The sequence below is a fragment of the Strix aluco genome, chromosome 29 (assembly GCF_031877795.1).
Source record: "Strix aluco isolate bStrAlu1 chromosome 29, bStrAlu1.hap1, whole genome shotgun sequence".
NCBI lineage: Eukaryota > Metazoa > Chordata > Aves > Strigiformes > Strigidae > Strix > Strix aluco.
The window spans coordinates 857,441-877,676 of NC_133959.1; the positions used below are offsets into that span (position 1 = coordinate 857,441).

At 54.8% G+C, this 20,236-nt stretch overlaps 1 protein-coding gene across 1 annotated transcript; it reads left to right on the forward strand.

The window, feature by feature from the left end:
* The first annotated feature begins 1,494 nt into the window (after positions 1 to 1,494).
* Positions 1,495 to 6,984, forward strand: FAM174C (family with sequence similarity 174 member C). Its single transcript, XM_074808567.1, has 3 exons — positions 1,495 to 1,815; positions 2,300 to 2,416; positions 2,998 to 6,984. The coding sequence occupies exons 1-3, from the start codon at positions 1,541 to 1,543 to the stop codon at positions 2,999 to 3,001; spliced, it is 396 nt and encodes a 131-aa protein (XP_074664668.1). The 5' UTR covers positions 1,495 to 1,540; the 3' UTR covers positions 3,002 to 6,984.
* Positions 6,985 to 20,236: the final 13,252 nt, after the last annotated feature.

Consider the following 20,236-nt stretch of genomic DNA (forward strand, 5'->3'; position numbering starts at 1 on the left):
TGTAGCCTAAGCGTCTTTGAAGAAATTGTGTGGGTATTGTGCCCAGTAACAATTACCACTGCAGTGTGTTTGAAGGGCAGAATTGATTGCGTATTCTCTAGTCCGTGCTGTAAAGTCTGGTTATTAAGGAAGGCTGCGGTGCTTTGCCAACCTACTGAGGCGTAACCACCGCTCCCGCTCTGCTGTCGCTGGAATTGGCTCTCTAGAGCGGACAGTGATGGAGGCCAGACACTTAGCTGGTATAAACGAGCTAAATTAATGGGTAAAGCCAGCTTTAAAAACTTGGGCTCTTACTGAGAAATGTTTTCTCTTGCTGGGGAGTCCCAAGCACAAAGGAATTCAGTCAGGGAGCGAGCAGGGCCCTTGCTAGTGAGCCATCACGATTTCCTGGTGAAATCATGAGTCCACAAGAGCCCTGGGGGCATTCCTGCATGCAGAATGGCAATGATTATCAAGCTTCCCAAAACCTACTTTTTAACCTTTTTCAAATTATCTAAGTGAACAGCATTTAAAAAAAGAAATCAGCTGACACACTTTTGGGGGCTGTATCTAGCAATTCACCAGTGAGGATTTTTACATGTTAATGGAGGATGATACTAAATATAGGGGACTGAGAGTGTGAGAAACCTTTGCTGATAAAAATGCAGTCAGGTGATGTTCAAACGAATTCAAACTGTAAATACTTACAAAGCATTATTTGAAAGACCTTCCTAAATAGGGTACTTAGATGCTTAAATGCAGGCAGAAATAATTAATAGGTACAAAAATAGAGGCCAGGTTTTGAGGTGCTGTTATTTTGGCATCACTAATTACTGCATTGATTTGTTGCTGGGCTTGGAGCTACGGGGGGCTGGATGTGAAACTCAGTTGCATCCTCGAGAAGGTGCTCGGGTGCTGTGGACCTGCTGTGGCATCTGCTGGGGGTGGCCCATTTCCAGCCAAAATACCATTTTTCTTCAAGTCTGGGCGGCCCCGGGCCTTTCCCTGAGAGGTTGCTCAGGGGGGAGCAGAGCTGTGCTTCGGGATGGCTGACGGACCCCTCGGGTCAGGCCAGAGCTCCTGTGAAGAAACAAGGTTAGAAATGCTCGAAATGCTCGTGTTTCAAGCAGTGTTCACCTCTGCCCGGGGAAATTGCCGTCATGGCAGGGGAATGGCGGCCCTGAGGGAGAAAAGAAGGACGACCCTGAGGGGAAAATGGCGGCCCTGAGGGAGGGAGTCGTGCTGTGAGGCGGGAACGGCGGCCCTGGGCGGGAAATGGTGGCCCTGAGGGAGGTTTTGGCAGCTGCGAGGGGGGAACGGCGGCCCTGAGGAGGCCTCGCGTTGTGAGGGGGGAAACCGCCGCCCTCAGAGGCGGGACGGCGGGGGGAGGCCGGGTCGGGGCTGCGCGCCCGGGGCCGGCCCGGAACGGCGCTGCCCCGGAACGCCGAGTGCGGCTCCGCCGGGCCCGGCCGGTGCCTGCGCCGCGCAGCACCGTCCCGCCGCCTTCCTGCGCCCGCCCCGCGGAGGCGCCGCTCGCCGCTCCGCGCCGCCCGGCCCGGCCATGCTGCGGCCGGAGCCCCTCTGCCTCCTCCTCCTCCTCCTCCTGCACGCCGCCTCCCCCGCTCCTCCGGCCACCCCGAGCCCGTTCAACGGCACGGAGGCGCCGCGGGCGACCGCGGGGAACGCAACCTGGCCGGGCCCGGCGCCGGCATCGCGGCGGCCGCCGGGCTCGGGGCTGCTGCCGGGCTCGGGGCTGCCGGTGCTGAAGCGGGCGGTGTACGTGCTGAGCGCCCTCTCGGCGCTGGCCGCGCTCTATTTCCTCCTGCGGGCGTTCCGGTGAGTGCGGCCGGCCCGGGGCCGTGCCCCTGCTCGTCCCGGTTCTATCCCCCCTCGGCCCGGGACCGTGCCCCTGCTTGTCCCGGTTCTACCCCCCCCTCGGCCCGGGGCCGTGCCCCTGCTTGTCCCGGTTCTACCCCCCGGCTTGGGGCCGTGCCCCTGCTTGTCCCGGTTCTCCCCCCCGGGCCCTGGGGTTGTGCCCCGTTTGTCCCGATCCCCCCTCCCTCTCCCTGCCAGGCCGGAGCTGTGCTTCCCTGTGCTTCCCTGGGCATCCCTCAGGCAGCTAGGGTGAAATGCTGTGGTAAATTCATGCCGCTGTTAATGACCTGAGGTAATTAGCAGCGATAAAACATCTCCCGGTCCGGTTCCTTCTGCCCTTTGACTCCTGAAGGCCCATCCAGTGGCAGCACGCTCACCCTGCGCTCTCCGTGTCCCTCAGCCCTAGGTCGGAGGGGCCCAGAAATGAGCGCAGAACTCATTTCAGGTTGAAGAAACCGCAGCGGAAGAAATACGGCCTGCTGTCGAATTACGATGAGAACATAGAGATGGCCTCGTTCGACAGCGATGAGGACACGGTGTTTGAAACGAGAAATCTGAGGCGGTAAGCGGGTGTTTTGTGTGTTTCTCTTTTCCTCACGAGGGGCTGAGAGGCTCCTTTTCTAAAGGCGTGGGAGCTTTGGCACAGATCCTGTAACCAGATCTGCATAAATTACACTTCTGTGTGTGGTCTCTCTGTGTTGGCACACAGACTTTATCTCGCCTTTCTTCATTTTCTGACCAAGCGCGCTGAAAGGGACGTACCCCGGTTTGTTTGGAGCCCCACTTGGTGCCTTGTGTTTCCAGGCCCGTAGGAGGGAGAGGCAGCCCTCGCGGCCAGTCTGAGCCTCCCTGCGTTAGACAGGAAAACAAAAACTCCTGTTTTTCTCAGTTTAGGAATTGCTGCCAAGTCACATCGCAGCTAAAACTCACGGTCCCGTTGGGGCGTCCATTCCTGCTTTCGCAGTGATGTGCTTTCATCCCGTGGATCACGCGAGTTTGGTTTCTCTGGAGGATGTTTTTTTAAAGCGGAGGAGGAGCGTGGCTCGCTGTCTGGCCTCTCAGCTCCCCCAGCTGTCTCCAGGTTGGTAGTGATCTGTCACGTTGTACATGCTCACTCTGATGCTGGGCGTCTTCTTTTTCCAGATGATTTGGGACCAGCGGCACCGACTTCACAGACTGACCAAGGGGGTGCAAGTCCAGTGGAATCACCTTACCAGTGCTCAAATTTTATTTTTTTATATATGCTTATAATGACTATTAATTAAACACTTCCATAGCTGGGGCAGGGGAAAGGGGACCAAACCTGTTTTCTTCACACACGTTTTTGGGGAAAGGTGGAGCTGTAAGCTAAGTGATGCTGCACTGGGTGCTGTTAACTGCAGAGGGAGATGCTGAGGAAAACGTGACTCTGGAGGAACGCTCAGCATTTGAAATCGTGCCGCTCTGGACTCCAGTGCTGCAGCTGCGTCTGCTGGCCCATCGGTGTTTTACGGGTGCTCGTATCCCTCTCTCCTGACTGTGGCAGTCAGCTTGAAGTATCAGACGAGTGGATTTCTTTTGCGGGCTGATCCTCTTCATGCAGTATCAGGTTACTTCGTTAGGAAGTGTCTCTGTAATCAGCTCTGAGCTGGGAGAGCTCTTGTTGTCTGTTACACTAGTGTGGCGGGTGTGGATGGTGCTGTGTTAGTTCAGACAGAGAACAGCTTTGGGAATGAGTTAATGCATCGAGTTTCTTGTAGTTGCAGGGTTAGCAGTCATGGTAATGCAGGTCATTACGTGGGTTTACAGAGCAAAGACACGTTTACAAGTGAAAGGTGCCACTTAGCCCAGAGGAGCATTTCTCTAAAAGAGCAGTGGGTTGTGTAGTCTGCAGGACTGCGAGTGTTCAGAGTGTTCGGACCGTTCTGCCCAGCTCCCGTGGTGCTTTCACCAGAGAAACGTGTGACATCTGCCAAGCTGCTGGAGTTTGAGCTGCTGGCTCTGCCAGGAAGAGCCAGAGCACCGCGGTTTGAGTCGGAGCACCTGAACTGCTCGTGTGATGAGTGACCTGTCTCGGAGCATCTGATGACTGGAAAAGAAGGACCCGAACCCCTATGAACTGTGATTCTTGAAGCCAGACAGCCCTGGCTCAGAAATAATCTTGAAGGGTACTGGAGTTTCACTCCATTTGCTGAAGCTCAAGCTACGTCCTGCTGTCAGCCCAGCAAACTGGGATGTTTCTGTGCAGCCCGTTGCGTTCTTATTGTGTAGGACCAAGATGTGAATGTGGTAGAAGGTCACTGTTAGGTGGATCTGCTGCTAAAACGGTAAAAACTGCTTGGAAAGTGCTCCTGTTTATGGCACGTTTCAGCCTTGAAGGGAAGGCCCTTCCTTGAAAACGATGGGCAGTGCAGACCTGTATCCTTAAGTCCCACTTCCACCCCAAACTGGTAGTGCCTTTGTTAGGAGAAGCTGAGGGAGTTGCCCTGCGGGCGGGGAGCTCCCTGCTTGACCTTGCCTTGAAGATGAAGATGGAGAATGTCTCTGGAGTCATGGCTCCCTTCTTTCGCTTAGCAAATCCTCTGTAGATAAGGGGACAAAACTGACAACAAGAAGGGCTGAGCAGGAGGGATATCCTTACAAACAGCGAGGACGAACGGTTTTGCTGCGAGTCCCCCGGGAGCTCGGGCTCTAGCTGCTGCTCTGAAATCCCTCCGGAGGCCGTTGGAGCGGTGAGGTCCTGGCGCACCTGGGCGAGGGGCAGCGTTTCTCAGTGCAGAGTGGGTGAGGTTTCCTGGAGAAATGTCACCCCAGGTGCTGGCAGCTCTCTCTTGCACACGTGCAAAAGATTTTTAAATATATATATATATATTTTTAGTAATGCTGTCATGTGAACACAGCGCTTGGATGTGCCCTAATTTCATATCATTTGTATCCTTTCATGCCTCTTTTAGGTACTTTCTGCTTGTTTGGCTGATGCAGAGATGAAAGCGTTTGCGGCGTTCCTCTGTGAGGATAGCAGTAATGGCTAAATCTGGCCGTTGCTGCCCCTCGGGTGATCAGAGAGCTGATTTGTTTGGTTCCTGGTAGTGTATCTCCCTTGATCCTGCACAGGCTGGCAGGTCTATGCGCACGCTGATAACTTTCTCTGGCTCTTCAACTCCCTCTGCAAAGTTGTTTCTTGCATTGTGCCAGGTAAACCCGACTGTATTTCAGTCCGCTGGCGTGCCCTGGCTCAGCGTTGTGACTGACACGCTCGCTGGCCTTTCTTTATCTGAGGCGATTGACTTGGTCGTTCTTTGGGCTCTGCTCTCCATCGGGCAGACGCCGTTTGCGATTTTGAAGCTTCCTTGCCTTGCAGGAGGGGATGTTTGTTTTTTTTTTTTTAATGTTAACAGTTGAATGATTTTGATCAAAGAGGGGACCTCAAGCCGTAGGTCCTACCGTGGAAATAATTTTGATAGAATTTGATTGTGCTGTAACAGGTATTTAGAATTTGAGCAGGGAAAGGTGTGGAGGGACAGAGCCCGCGCACATAACGAGGCCCCTGTTCTGGTACTGTGTAGGCAAACGGTGATGAGGGCCGGGCGGGTGTGCCAGCCCGCTGTCTGTGCACCACGTACGTGTTTACAGAGGCCTTCTGCTGGCCGTCTTTACAGGGGCGCAGAGCAAAAAGTTGATGGTGGGGCTGTAGCGCGGCATTGCTGTCACTTCTACTCTGATCCTGTTTTGGCTGGAGGCAGGTTTGAGCCGGAACCAGTGACCCTGTGTGGCTGTTTCCATTTTCCCCTGAAGCAGCCTGCATCTTGGAAGCAGTCGGTGGTCTGGATTTGCTCTTCGCAGGCCAAGACGTTACATTCCTGCTCTGTTCTAAGTCATTGTTAAAGGCATTTTCTGAGAGGAGAAAACAAAGATGCTGATTACAGACCTGAGACTCCTTCGAGGACAAATCTATTGCTTGGCACAGCTGTTGCTGATCTCTGTTTCTCCTGGAAGAATAAATTGGAGTTGTCGCAGCAGCTTCTCCTCACAGCGGTGGGACAGTGCACCCATGGGCAATGAGCATGAGGCCAGTGCAGGCTTTTTTGGGGGGTGGTGGTGGTGGATCTTGCTAATAATAGTGGCTTTTAAAGCCTTGCATTATGTTTCTGCAAGAGAGCGGTTCAGTAGTTACTTCCATTATAGTTTTAGTTCCTTTGTGTGTATTTGGTACCTGTATTGATAGCCTAGTAGGTCTCTTTGCAACAGTTAGATCTTCTGGTAGTTTTTCCGAACAGATTTAAACACACGGATGCCAACAGACGCCCGTGTGCTCTGAGCCAGCTCTGGCCTGGGAGCTGCAGGGCTGCGTCCGCGCAGGGCTCTGCTCCCGTGACCACGCGCCGCTGCTCGGAGGAACGTGGGTCTGTCCCTGGGCGGGCTGATGCCTCACCAGCTACTGCTGCACTTTTCTTTCTCCAGAGTGGATCAGGGTGTTAGTGGGAGGCTCTGTGGACTCTGGCTGCCCTTTGCTGTCGGCCCGGGCCAGGCTCCTGCTGATCCTTGCCAAAAGGCTGCCGGAGCGGGCGAGGAGGACCGAGAGCGGAGCGTGCGGTTCCCTACGATGCTGCGCGGTCACCAGCCTGCGCGTGTCACAAGTGACTGCTACAGAGTTTGCCTGGAACAATCACTATTGTTTAAGCCAAAGCCTAATTTCAAAAGTTTACGTAATTGCCTCTGATCTTCTTGGAGGGCTGTATCGGATCCTCTACTGTTGATCCTGAACTATTAGGCAAATCGACTGGGCCGTCTGCCGAGGTTAATGAGATTGACTGGGAGCGATACGAGCATCAGGTCTCTGTTGTTCATAACGTGCTTCTGTTTTGTTTCGTTTGTACGTGTGACTGGAATGGGATCTGCAGCGCCGAAGTGCTGCGAGATGGACCTGTGGTCTGAGCAGATTGCCAAGAAGTCAATAAACCAGCACTTGAGTGCATTGTGTCGTCTGTGCTCTCAGGAATGGAGGAGCTAGTCTTTCACCCTCCTGCTTGAATTGTTGATTTATTTTTAAATAGCAACCAGTCCTGTATTGATCGATCGGTTTACTTTCGTTTACAGCTTCCCCCCTCCGTTGTATCTTGAAACAAATGAAATAAAGCGTTCCGTCTCCTCCGTGGCATTCGGGGTTGTTCTGCGGGGCCGGCTCGCTGCCGAGCCGACGGGACGGTGCTTTTTTGGAGCCTTTCTCTGCTCGCTGCCCTCGCGGAGCATCGCCTCGCGCTCCGCCTGGCGACGCTTACACCGTCAGCCCTGCTGTGTGTTAGATCCACGCTTCTCTCACTGCCTGCTGCCCACCTTCACCGATCATCTTGGGGTTTGTTTCAATTTTCTAAAGTCTGCTCCCTTTCCTTTCTCCCTCTTCTTACGTTAATCCCTTTTCTTGTACAGAAGACTGAGTAAAATCCCTGCAGGGGTGATCGCAGCCTCTCCGCAGGAGAAGAACTGAGTTAGGTTTTGCTCATCTGGGAGTCGGGAAGGAGAGGCTGTCCCCCGGCTGGGGATGTCCCGGCTCCTCAGTGCCAAGAATTAAAGCCTGAGCGGAATTAAGGGCGTTCCCTGGTACTAACACACTTGGTCTTCGCCCGCTTGCGGAGGAGGGTGGTTGTGCAGGTTTCGGTCCTGTAGATGAGTGGCACTGGAGAAACTGAAGCCCAGTCCCTTGTGTCTCTTGGGGTCATGTCCCCGTGTCCTGCGCCCGGGAGGCCGCACGCTCATCCTGGAGCACAGCACGGCTGCAAGGCTTTCATTTGCTCCCTGTTTTACCCCTGTTACTGGTGGCACTGGTGGGGGGGCAGCCGGTGGCAGGGCCAGGCGGGGGGCTGGGGAGAAGGGCAACCCTGTAGATGGCACTCGCAGACCAAACATGCCGGCTGACGGGCACCGGCAGCACCTGGCGAAGCTGAAAATAAATCCTGATGCCTTAAAAAGGCAAATCTGCCCTCAAGCAGCTCTCTGGGAACGAGGGGGAAGTGCCCTCTCAGGGGCTGGCTCTCCTGGCTTTGGGGTGGGGGGGCAGCAGGTTTTGGGGTGGCTCTTGGAGAAGGTTTCTCCCAGCTGCGGGTGCTGCTCTCGTCCCTGGCTTTATTGCAGCCGGATTTAACCTAACCCTGTTAGTACTTGTCTAAAGGCTTTTTATGATTCTGGGACAGGCAAAGTGTTCAGATACCCTAATTTGATTAAATTAAGCCGTAGGCTCCCTGCTCGCATGGGCGCTCGCAGCCGTGAGGGAGAGGCTTGTCTGTGCAGAGCACGGAGTTGTCTTGGGCTGGTCCAAGGCTTGGCATAAACCCCAGCAGCACTAAAGCCTGGCCTAGAGGTTGCTCCCTTCTCCTTCAAGTCCGAGAGCCTCCAGTAAGCGCGGCACAGCCTTGCACAGGCATGTGAAAACCCAACCCTAGCGCAGCAGCACCCGTTGGCGTGCACCCGGCTTTCCCTGGGGAGCGTGCTGTGCAAAATTAACTGCGGTGGTTAACGAACTAACGGAGAGCGTTCAGCGTGGCAGCGGCGCGGGCAGGACAGCCTTATGCTTTTGAGCCCTGGCCTGAGGGAGGTGCTGGGAGCTGTGGTGGGACGCAAACCCAGCGCTTGCTTGTTTTCAGGCTCGGGGGGCTGGTAGCCCCAATTAGCACTAACGGCTGCAGCCTGTGTGTGCTGGACAAGCCGCAGGTGTGTCGGCCTCCACACCATTTCCCTGGCCCTGTTCCCTGCTCGCTGCTACAAGCTGGGGCTGTCACCGCCACCGAGCAGAGGCTCTGGCTGAGGTCTCCAGCTGGGGAGAAGTTCAGGCTGGTGCTGGCTGGGATTCCAGTCACAAACGCAAGCTGGCGGCATGGATCTGCTCTGAATTTATTTTAAACTCGAGTTAAAGTGCTCTTGATGCTTTGGATGCAAATTTCCTTCCTTGAAATGGGAACTGCAGGCCCTTTGCTGAGTGCTGGTAAGCTCTTTTGATTTCACCAGCCTGTTTGCTACTGCAGCATTGTACCTCGCCGCCGCGCTCCGTGGAGTGCAAAATAACCTCTGCGGCAGGTTTCTGGGGGAGGAACCACCTCTCGGCTTTCTGACGGCGTAGAAAAGCGCTTTTCTTGCTCTCTGCACCCAGACCTGTTTTTTGAAGATGGTTCACGTATAAAGTTGGGCTTTTTTGGGGGTGTGTGTGAACAGTTGTGTGTGAGATTTCTGGTCGCTGTATGGAGAAGAGATGGCCCAAGTCCCTCTAGTCACTCAGGGAGGAAAAAAGGGAGAAAGAGCGTTTTGCTGGGGATAAAGGGTGTTTCATTCATGGATTTCAGAGCCCTTTGTCAAGGAGGTAGATTCCAGAGCAGCTGGGTGTTATCTGTACGGGCAGATCTCCAGCCCTGGGTTAGGGACCAGCCAGCTGCTGTTACTGGTGCCACCGTGAAGGCACTGGGCTCTCGGTCCCCTTCTGCGGGTGGGCAGCGCTGGGGGTTGTTGTGTTCCGCTTCTTGCGTTCAGCTGGCTTCACAGAGGTCACCTGTGCTTTGGATTTCACCTTTGTGAAACAGGGAGAAATGAGGAATCTTCTTGCTTGAGCAGCTTTAGGGACTTCGGGGGTGACCACGTCTCTTGGAAGTGGAACTTCCACACCCCCATTTTTCGCTGCACTCACAACTTTGCTCCTGTGTTTCCGAAGTCACTGTCAGCGTCCCTCTGGCCCCGGGGCTCTTCGCAGGGAGCGTCTGGGCCGGTTTTCCTCACCAAATGCCGCAGACAAGATGGTAGAGTTAATCCTGCAGTGCTCTGTGGGTACTGGAGCTGCTCTGCAATTGCGTCTCCGTGTTTATTGTGGGATAGAGGCTGCACGTTGGGAAGGTGGCTGGAAATGTTTGAAAACCTGCTGTAGAGCCTCCTCTGATGTCTTTTCTGTTCCACTCAACAAAGCTCCTCTACACAACTAGCAGGATTCTTCTGTATAAAAATTAGCTTTACTTAGTTGGCTTTTTGTCTAAATCCTTCTTCTGATCTTTATTTTTTTCCCTTACGTGAGAGAAAGGTGAATGGAAGTGGCACTTCAGCCACAAAAGCCTTTCCTTCAGAAACGTTGGTTGTTTTTGTTTTAAAAATTTTTAAAGGGGGCTTTGCAGGGGAGACTGCAGAAGCATTTTCTTTTTAAGTTACACTGGGGAATAAAAGTATAAAGGAAAGAAATGATCATAACTGTACTGGCAACGGAACAATATTTTTTTTCGAGTACCAGAGCTAATTGAAGAAGGAATTCACACAACAATTTTTGCAATCTAAGGATGAGTAAACATTAAAGGGGATGCTGTACTTGTGATGCATGCTAATGTGTGACTGCATGCGTGGAAGGGAGAAGATGTCCCTAAAATTAAATTTGAGATGAACATCTCAGATGTTACACTTCAGTATTTTCTTCTTTACGTCGCCATATCAAAGACACAAGCTAAAGCCCATGTCCAAGGATACCTGTTGAGAGGATGAAACTTCAATGCACCTACGAGATGAAATTGCTAGAAAACAGGGATGTCTGGTCTGATTTGGTGGAAGTGCTTCCGTGGACTGTGGGATTGCTGTGGATCCATACGGATCTTGTTTGCTTCAGCAGGGTTTCTTATGGGTTCGGAGAGCCCCCTGCCCATGTAGACAATTGCAGACAATTACCAGCTGCTTTAATTAACATCAGTTTCTGGGATGCAGGCAAATGGGGGGCTGACGTGTTAGAGCACGTTGCCCAATTCCCAGTAATTGTGGCTCCTGGGTGTGCAGAGGTTTGTGTTGTCGCTTCCAGTGCTGGCAAATCCAACTGAAACGGCATCGAACTTGTGTGTGAACGTACCCCCGCGCGGCCGGTGCCTCCTCGCTCCCTCGCCTGTTGAAGCTTTTCCTGATTTTGACACGTTTCCATGCTGGCCGTGCTGCAAACAGCAGCAACTATTGTTGTCGGCGCTCGGGGATCCTCTTGCTCTCTCTGCAATCAGAGCAATGCTCCTGTCTGCTGGTTAATAAGAGCTGGGAAATGGAAGTGTCGAGATTTGCAGGTTTTGCAGCTAGGAGAGACCATTATGTTCGTCGTGCTCAGCCTCCCGCAGAGCACCGGCTGGTTTGTCCTTTTTTGTGTGCGGTGAAACTAGAAGCTTTCTCTCGGAAAGGATGCCAGCCTTCGTCTGAAACAACTGAGTGGTGGAGCGTTTGCTGCATCCCTGATATGCTGCTAATATGTTCTGGTGGTTAATTACTCTCGCTCTTTTAAAGAAAAAAACCCCTCACGTACTTAAAATAATCCTAATGGTTTCATTGTTCGACCTGAGCTGAGTGCACCTACCCCCTCTCTCTGGCAGAGGTGGTGTAAATATTGTTTCTGATGGTGAAGAACCCGACGGGCGTTAACGCCATGAACAGGCAGTTGGGGGTTTTGAGCCTTTGTGGGGGCCACGGTGTTGCTTTGCCTCCAAAGCCCTGGCAGGGTGTGGAGGGGTTTTTTACAGCGGTGCCTTTTCCAAGGACATCCCAGCTGGGGTCGGCTTCTCCAATAAACACAATTTTCTGCTCTCCCTGCCCGGCGTTTGCTCAGCCTGGGACAATCCTGCTCATGACCAACCTGTTTTTTACACCGGCTGCTGCCCGTGGGCACTGCCCGTGCCCCTGCCCCTTCTTGGGGTGTGTGGCAAAGCTGTCTCTGCAGGCCCCGTGCCCAGGGCCACCATCGGGCGCTGCCCGCGTTGTCACCCAGCTCTGGAGCACCAACACCCGCCTGAAGGCTGCGTGGCCAGAATTTGTTCGTTCAGTTTTTGGGTGCGTCCAATCTAAAGCAGACCAGAGGCATCGGGCTGGGCCACCTCCCCCCCGGCTCCCACAGCCCTGGGGAGTGACTCCCGACGGGACGGCGGGTTCGTCGTGGCAGCCGGCTGGGGAGTCTCGTCGTATAAACGGGGGATCTCAAAAGCGATGAGCAGGGCTGTGGCAGCGTGGTCATTGTGTGCAGCTGAAGGCACAGCGGGACCTGGGGACGTGGTGCTTCCAATTCTCTGGTACCAGGGTATATTCTGATCTCTTCTTCTTTTTTTTTTTTTTTTCTGGTGTTATTTTAATCTGCTTTTTTCTCACATCCACATCAAACTCCCTCTTTCTGAAGAATGCAGAGAGGTATTAGGTTTGTGCCCTTTGTGAAATATAGCAAAGGTTTGAGATACTGCTTTTTTCTTTTAGAAGTGGAGGTTTTTATCCGTGTTATAACTTTAGCTTCTCCCCAGTCATCGTTTTGGCTTCTCAACTGGCTCGGATGAGTGCACTGAAAACGTTTTCTGTGTTTATTAGAGGAGGGGAGGACTATGTGTCCTTAATGAAGGTTCCCATTCCTTTCACACATGCGCGTGCAGGTACTAGCTGGTGGCTCAGGCCATTTCAGAAAGCGCTGTTCAAACCAAAATAACTTTCTTCCTCCATCTGAAGCTGGCGGGAATGTCCCCGTTGGTTTGTCAGGCTCCAGCTCGAGGTGTTCGTTATGCGCCGCTCCCAGGGCAGACGTGTTTCCAGGAGCGCGTGAAGTCCCCGAGAGAGGCCGAGTTTCGCTGGGAGCCGTGCAGACACGTGGTCAGAGATGGCCCTTTCCCTCCAAAGCGCGTGTTTTCCACATAGAAAATAACATGTAAGGAACCTATTTTTAAATGAAGGAAGAATTAAGCAAGAAGTGATTTGCCAAAGGGCATCCAGGGAAGCGATGGCAGATCGGATCCGAAGTGAGATCCCCAGGTCTCAGCCCGCGTCTGCCCCACCACCGTTTTTCTTCCCTGCTCTTTGGCAGCCCGCAGTGTCTTATGGGATAACCAGCACTTGGATTTCCATCCTCTTAAAAGAGGCAATTTAGGGAGATTTCTAGGGGAGCAAAGCTGCCAGCTTGCTCCTTGTCCACCTCCCCTTCCCCTCCGTTTCTGCAGGTCACCTCTTTGCGGCTGAAGATGTTTTTCTCCCCCTTTCTCCATCCACACACGCTCCTCTTAGAAGCTCTTTGCTCTCCTCGCTTTCCCACAGCTCAGAGCCATTCTCCCAGCTTCAAAAGGTTTACTAATTACCCTAATGAGGTCAGGAGAGACCAAATGTTTCTGTGACTTAAAACAGGGGTGGGAGGGGTTTGGAAGGGGGGAAATATCTTGACTTATGCCTATACCGATGTGTCTGTGGGTAGGTAGCGTCTCTACCTCCGCTTGTGCTCCCCCACCTTCCCATCTCGAGCAGAAGAAAAGAAAATGTGGACAGAAGGTCTCAAATGTATCAAACAGCTTTTAAAAAGAAATTCCTTTTGCCTGTCAAAAGAACAAACAGATACACCAAAAACTGTCAGAATTAGTGTTGGAGTAATTGCAGAAGCTCTCCAAGGTTAATGCTCCATTAGCGAACAGCTCTCACGCAGCTAAAAGCCAGGACGAGACAGGTTGTCAAAGGCTTGCTGGAGATTAAAGAGCTGCGTTCCCAGCCTAAACTCTCTTGTGGATGTTGTTTGGAAGGGGAGGGAAGGGGGGGGTGTTTGTGGGATGAAGATAACACCAGCCATGGCTTGTGCTGCCGTGGCATCGCTGGAGAAGTGTGACCCAGAGCTGGAATGGTTTTCAGACCTCAGCGAGGTCCCTGTTCCCTGGGTCGTGGGGTTTTGGAGGGTTTGCTCTCACTTAAACACTCCACCAATTCTTTAGGTCGTTTAGGCCAAGTTTAAAAGCAAATCCTGAGGGCAGCGCCAGCCCTGAGTCTGCAGGCAGCCTGAAACGGCGGCGCGGGGCAGGGGGACCGTCCTGGTTTATTCTAAGTTGGAGACGAGCGGGGCTGGGAGGGAGCGGGGTGCTGGAGGCCCTGCCAGTTCAGAAATTAATTCTGCCGGGGTATTCGCTAGCCCAGCGGGATTTGTAGTGAGCAGGACATTAGTTTTAAATTGAATTGGGGCCTGACTTCATCTCCCAGGCCAGTGTAAGGCTCATTGAAATAGAATTGACCTTGATTTTTCTTTTGTAGAAGAAAGAAAAACCATTCCTAACTTCCAGTGAGGCAGCACCCTCTGTGGCCCAAACGTTGCCCCGGGGGGGTGATTTACCAGCGCCTGGGAAGGCACAATAGCAGCTACGGGATCACTGTTTCATGTGGACCTGGGTTTTCAGCATCTTCCAGCAAGGTAGTGACCTTTCTTAATGCCTGTGGGTCTGAGCTCAGGTTTTTACTTCTTATAAAGCAGAGCTTTGTCTAGGAGCATTTTACCCACGGCGAAGGTGCATTTAGAGAGTCGAAAGAGGCAGTTAAGCTCGCGCAGCCTTGGAAATGCCACGCTGAGGACCAGCCCCAGCCATTTCCATCGCAACTTCCCTGCGTGTAAACAAATACCCACTCAAAAGAGGCCAGCGGGTTCCCGCTGCCGCTCTTGATCTGAATGCGGACAAGGCTGGCGTGGCTGTGTTCTCTGTCAGGGCTGTCGCTGCTTTAAAGCTATTATGATGGTGTTATGATAGTGCCTGAGATCCCTGCCAGGATCAGGGCTTTGTTATGTTGGATGCTCTGCTCACAGATGCTGAGAGCCAGTCCCCATGCCGTAGCGTGGCAGCCTCGGCTGAAAAGGCTGATGAGAGAATGGAGAAGGGGAGGAAAAAAATAAACATGCGTGAGGCAGAGCCTTGCCGAAGGGGCTGGCTGGAGAGCAGGGTGGTCCCGCGGCTCCCGGACCCGTTCTGGGTGGTGGCTTTCTCCTGCCGGTGCCTCGGCTGCGGAGGAGACGGGGCTCTGGGCAGCACAGACGCGACGTCCCCTTGTACCGGCGGGAGCGGCTGCACCCCCCGAACGCGGGAGCGGGGTCCCGAGCCTGGCGCCCGGCGGCGGCGCAGCAGGACCCGCGTGGCCGTGGGCCCCTTTCTGGTAGCGAATGGCTGCGAGTTAACTTGAGGTGGGGGGAGTTTGCGCGACTTGCGAAGGGCCGGTGTGAGAGGCCTCTTGAAAAGAACAGCCGTGAGCAGAGGAAATGAACAATGTCATAATTAGAGAATTAAACCTTTCCTGTTCTTTTCTTTTCCTATCCTGATATCATTTGTAATGATTAGACCTGGGGTGCAGCGCAACCAGACAATGCAAGTCGTCTATACAAGAGCAAAACAAGACTCCTGCACAGACCCTGTCTCTTTATTAAGTTGATTTGCATTCATAATCTTCATTTGCCGTTATTATTTTTCCCCCTTGTGCTTAGTGAGTGGTATTAGCATAAAGTCCCTTTTTTCTTGTTTTCTATTCACGCTCAAGGTCAGAGACTTAGTGAGACACTGACGAAAACAATCTCTTCCTCACCCTCTTTTAATTCTTTGCAGAAACATGTCCTGGGGATTTTAACATAACAATTGATGGGAAAGGAGGGGGGAGACCTGAACAGAGCCCTTTCTGTGCTGGAAACGGGAGCTGCCCAAAAGAGAGATGCAAATCCACGAAAAGAAGAGAGTGGGGGGGGAAAAGATCTCGGAGCAGCACCAGTCCTGCCTCATTTCTCTTAAATGGGAGAGCTAATCAAGCGATTGTGCAGGCAGGTTTCCCGGAGCTGTGTTTGGAGCAGACTGCGCTGGCAGAGGGGCTGCCGGGCTCCGCCGATGCACCTCCAGCACCCCCCCGGTCGCCTGCTGCCCCCCACCAACACCTCACCGAGCTGGGAGCCCCAACCAGCACACGCGGGCTGTGCCGGCGCACGCTCCAGCCCACGTCGGTGTGCCTCGGCCAGGGCGCACGCGGGCCCCGCTCTGCTCACGGGGGAACGATGCTTCCCCGGGGTTAGTTCTCCAGAGTGTCCCTTTTCTCATTTCAAAGCCCCGCGGCTGTGGGGGTGCCCCGTTGGGGAGGCTCTGGAGGGATGTAGGATGGAGCGGGGCGGTTGGAAGGGACCTGCGGCGTCCCGCTGGCATCGCCGGGTCTGCAGCCCCCGCAGCAGGAGCAGGCAACGCTCTGTAGTGGGGAGCGGGGGGCTCCGGGGGCCGATTTCTGAGCTGGGGAAGGGGCAGGGGTCTGCCGGGGAAAGCCCCGGATCCTCTCGTTCCTGCTGTGCCGGTTTGGTGCGTGGCGCCAGCCCACCCTCTGCTTCCTCACCCTGCGAGCCAGGAGCAGAGCTCCCACGGGGAGCTGTTGGGACAGGGAGAACTGCTGAGTCCTGGAGAGTCTGGTTTCGCTGTGGTTAGAAGATTAAAGGAGAAGGAAAAAGTAAAAACCCCCAGCCGATCGCTGAGGGACTGTGTGGAGCAGCCCCCTGGGCAGCCCCCTCCCAGGCGGGCACTGGCTGGTTTTTGGGCTGGTTTCCAGCTCCTCGGCGGCTGCCGGCAGGTCTGACACTGTGCCCGGAGCCCGGCACGTGTGTGTGGGACGGGACGAAGCCGGCACCCGCGCTCTGCCCTGCGCCCGTCGGGCTCCTCCAAACCCTTCCGCAGACCCTGCAGCACCGGTGACACCGGGCACGGAGTGAAAATCCCCTTCTAGGGCCCGGGGTGGTTGCAGGTCACTGTCAATTTTGGTAGGGAGGGGGAGTGGGGAATTGGCTCCTTATTGCTGTGATGATTTTAACATGTATAAAACCGTGTGAATCCCTGGTCTTGGGGGTGAACTCTTGGTGTCAGGCCGCTTCCCGGAAGCCAGGCGCGGGGGCTGGATCGTGGCAGATGGCGGCTGCTGCCGCTGATGGTCCCAACACTCCCGAGTGACCCGTCCGGGAACGGGCAGGAATCGACCTCAGGAGCCGTGAAACGTCTGATGGCCGGGCTGGAAATGGGGCTGGAATGGCTGGTGATGGCTGAGATACGGGTGTTGTCTGGCGCTGCAAGTGGGTTTGCTGCGCACAGGAATATGTCTTATTTTACAGAATTGGTAGGTTGCTTTTTTTCCTGAGGATGCTTCAGGGCTTTCAGCGCTCAGATGCGATGTGAGTATTTTCATGCCCCTTTAATGCTTCACTAAACAGTTTGAGATGCTGCCTCTTAATGCCCCAGTAAAGCACAGAATGCTCTAGAGCGGAAAGAGCACGCGAGGGAAAGGAGGGTGATGGAAAAAGAGAAGAAAAGAGACTGTGAGGAGAGACAAAACCAGGGAGAAGTCATCTTTTCCCTTTCCTTTCTCTGCACGTACCCAGGCCTCGCTGTTGTGAAGGCAGCTGGGTGCCGAGGGTCCCCCCCACCTTCTGCTGCTCCCCCAGGGAAGGAGCCGTGCTTCGCCCACCGTCTCCCAGCCCTTCCTGGGCTCCATCCCAAAGCTGATGGGCAAGCTGCAAGGGGAGAAGATGGTCCCTGGGCTGCTGGAGCGAGGCATGGGCAGTGGCTCAGGTTCGGGCCCCAGGGGGGGGATGGTGGGGGGTCAGATGTTTGGGTTTTGTCAGCCTTTTCCTGACCTTGGTGCTGGTCTCTGGCGTGCACGATGGGGCCGGCATCCCCCGGGTAGGAGCCTTACAGCCCACACTGTCCTCGGCGTGTGTGTTCCCAAACACGCTAAACCCAGGGAGAGGACAAGGGCAGGGGGAAAAGGAGAGATGCAAAGTTTTAACCCAACAAGGCAAAGTTTGTGTCTCCTCCCGACCAGCGCCGAGGGGAGTCGCCGTCTCTCCTGTTGTTAATTCAAGTCATTAAATTTCCTGCACTCTGTGTATTCCTCCCCGGCACCGCTTGCCCTGCCTGTTTGATCTGTAAGTACCAAAAGTACCGCCTCGGGCTGCAACATCGGCATCCTCGGTCGCCATAGGAACGGGAGCCGGGGCTCCCCCGCGCCCCGCTCCCCCGGGGCCCAGCTCCTGGGGCTGCGTCTAATGAGCCTCTGAAGTCAGGCTTATCAAGGCCGGGCTACACGGCCCCCAAGGCCGGCGCGCTCTGCGGCAGGCTGCTGCTAACCTGAAAGGTAGAGTTTTTGTCTGAGCCAGGAAGCACAAAGACAGAGGTTATTGGTGTCAAAGAACTTGCAGATTGAGAGGCTAAACTGCTATTACATTTTTCTTAGCAGTGGGGAGTTCAAAACCGGGAGGAGGGAAGGGGAGAGCTTCAGCGGGGAAGGCGCAGGCTTGGAGCTGGAGCCAATTATTGCCGGGCAGGGTGGGAGGAAGAGGAGGAAGATGATGGAGATGTCTGTGACAGGGAGGGCGGGTGGGGGGGGCGAGGCTCAGGGCGTGCTTCGTTGCTCTGCCACTGATGTGTTGTAGGAGCCCGGCTGCTGGCGGGGACAGGCTGCAGCCCTCGGCTTCCCACCTGTAAAATGGGGCTGTTAATCGGTGTGTTTCCCCTAAAGCCTCTGTCGGGAATTCATCCGTTATCTCTAGGTACTTACCTCCGGGCTGGTTTTCCTCAGGATACCCCAGGCCTGTAGCCAAACAACCCTGGCTCCAGTAAGAGCCCCCCCAGGCTCTGCCCGCGGGGTCCCAGGGCCGATCTCGGGGCTCCGCTCCCGGACCAGGGCACAAGGGCTGTGCACGTGCTCCAGCTCACTGTGGCTCTGACCGCTTGAGCACCTGCGCTCGTGGGTGTTCGACCCAGCACCAAACAGGCTCTTTTTTGAGACCGACAGGGTGGGCAGCGTGCAGGGGCTCCAGGACCCACCGGGGCAGCCCCGGGTCTCCTCTGGAGACGCTTCATGCACTCGGGATGCAGATGGTGCCTCCGCGATCGCCCACGCCAGAGCAGCACGGTGCTGCTCAAGGAGCTTCTTACCCACGTCCAGGCCCAGCAAGGGGGGACAGTGACCTTTTCCAAAAAAAGGGCATTTTTCAACACAGCTTTCTACCCCGTAGCCCCACAGCCCCCCCCCCGTGGTGGCCCCGGCACTGCTGCAGTAGCCACGGTCCCCGGGGTGGGCACGTCCCGCCCGGGATTCGAGCAGCCCTGCGGAGTCTGAACCGTGATGGCAGGCAGGGCCCTGGGCAAGCTGCAGTCCCAGGGCGGCTCTACCCCCGCGGGACACGGCCCAGGGCCGCTGGTTGTGGTCCCCGCTCCCCCCCACCCCGTGACTGATGTGCCGGAGCTGCCTGACTCCCCCCGTAACACCTACACTTTCTAATTGCTGACAGTTATTTACTGTAAAGACAGGAGCACACGCACCACCAACTCTGACAACTCGTGTCAAAACCCCACAAGAAACTGCATCTTTATGTCTTTATTTATTTCCCCTCTTTTCCTAAACAGATCTATTTTCTCTCCCCTCGGGGTGCCGCGTTCCCGCCGGCGGGTGTGCGGTGCCGTGGGGTTCCTGGGCCCCCAACGCCATCCCGGGAGCCGCGGCGGGCGCGGGGCAGAGCTGCCCTCGCCCCCCTTTCCCCAGTCCATGCCTGGCTGGGCGCTGACGGACGGGTGCAAACCTATGTACAGTGGATCCCACCGCACGCCTGCTTGTTTATTTGCTGTCTTTCAGCCCCTCGATGTTCAAACATAATTGGTTCTGCTCGGAGCAGTAAACAATGATGTGCAATGCATCAGTGAGCCCTAAATGGCACCTACACGCAATTAAAATAATTGGGCGCGTACCTAGCTCTGATTTCACCCCCCCCCCCGCGTTGCTTTTCTCTCTTCATCTTCTTTTTCTTCATCTTTTGTTCCATCTCAGCACCCCGTTGCCCAGCTCCCTGTCTGGCTCCTCTCAGAGTGGGGGCCAGTGCCGGAGCCTTTTCTCGGCCGGCGCAGGGCGAGGTGGTGCCCCGTGGACTGGGGGGGCTCAGCACAAGCGCAGAATGAGTTCTCCAACGCGCCAGCGAGATGATATTCCAGCCCAGGCCCATGAAATATAATGAAGGCCCAAGGGACTGTACCAGCTCCGTGGTTAAAAATGATGCTGTTATATTTAGACAAGGTAACTAGAGGCCCCTCTGGACAGCGAGGAGTACAATTTTTTGTTTAATGATTCCATAATCTGATATAATATCGGGCCTGTAAGACATAATGAAGACCTGGGGGAGTTTACATCTTTGCAGCATTAAAGGGCCTCTGCTCGGGGACACAGACAGGTGGAGGTTTGAACTTTGATGCAGTCAAACATGTTTTTCTCTGGATTTGTTTGACATGATTGAGAGGGAATCCAGCAGCCGCAGGGAGAGGGCAAAATGGTTCCAAACGCAGCAGCGCTTAAACCAAACCCAGGCAGCTGGTTTGCCTGTGCCGAGGGTGGGTGCCAGGAGCTCGGGGGGCCCGGTCCGGGCTCTGCGGTGTGCTGGGATCCACGCGGCCCGGGGCAGGGTCGTGGTGATCTTCAGGAGGCGGCGATGCCCGTGGAGCGGGACGGCCGTGCACAGGGAGGGGAACGGCGCAGCCGGGTCTGGAGAGCGAGGATGCTCCTACCTCGAGTTCAAGGCGTGTTTTTGCAAACACCCGAGGTGGTTTTAAGTGGTTTAAGTGGTTATAGCCCTGCCTGGGGATTGCTG

Coding starts and splice junctions, on each gene's coding strand:
- FAM174C (XM_074808567.1), top strand. CDS start 1,541: ATGCTGCGGCCGGAGCCCCTCTGCCTCCTCCTCCTCCTCCTCCTGCAC. Junction 1,816..2,299: donor TTCCTCCTGCGGGCGTTCCG/GTGAGTGCGGCC, acceptor AACTCATTTCAG/GTTGAAGAAACCGCAGCGGA.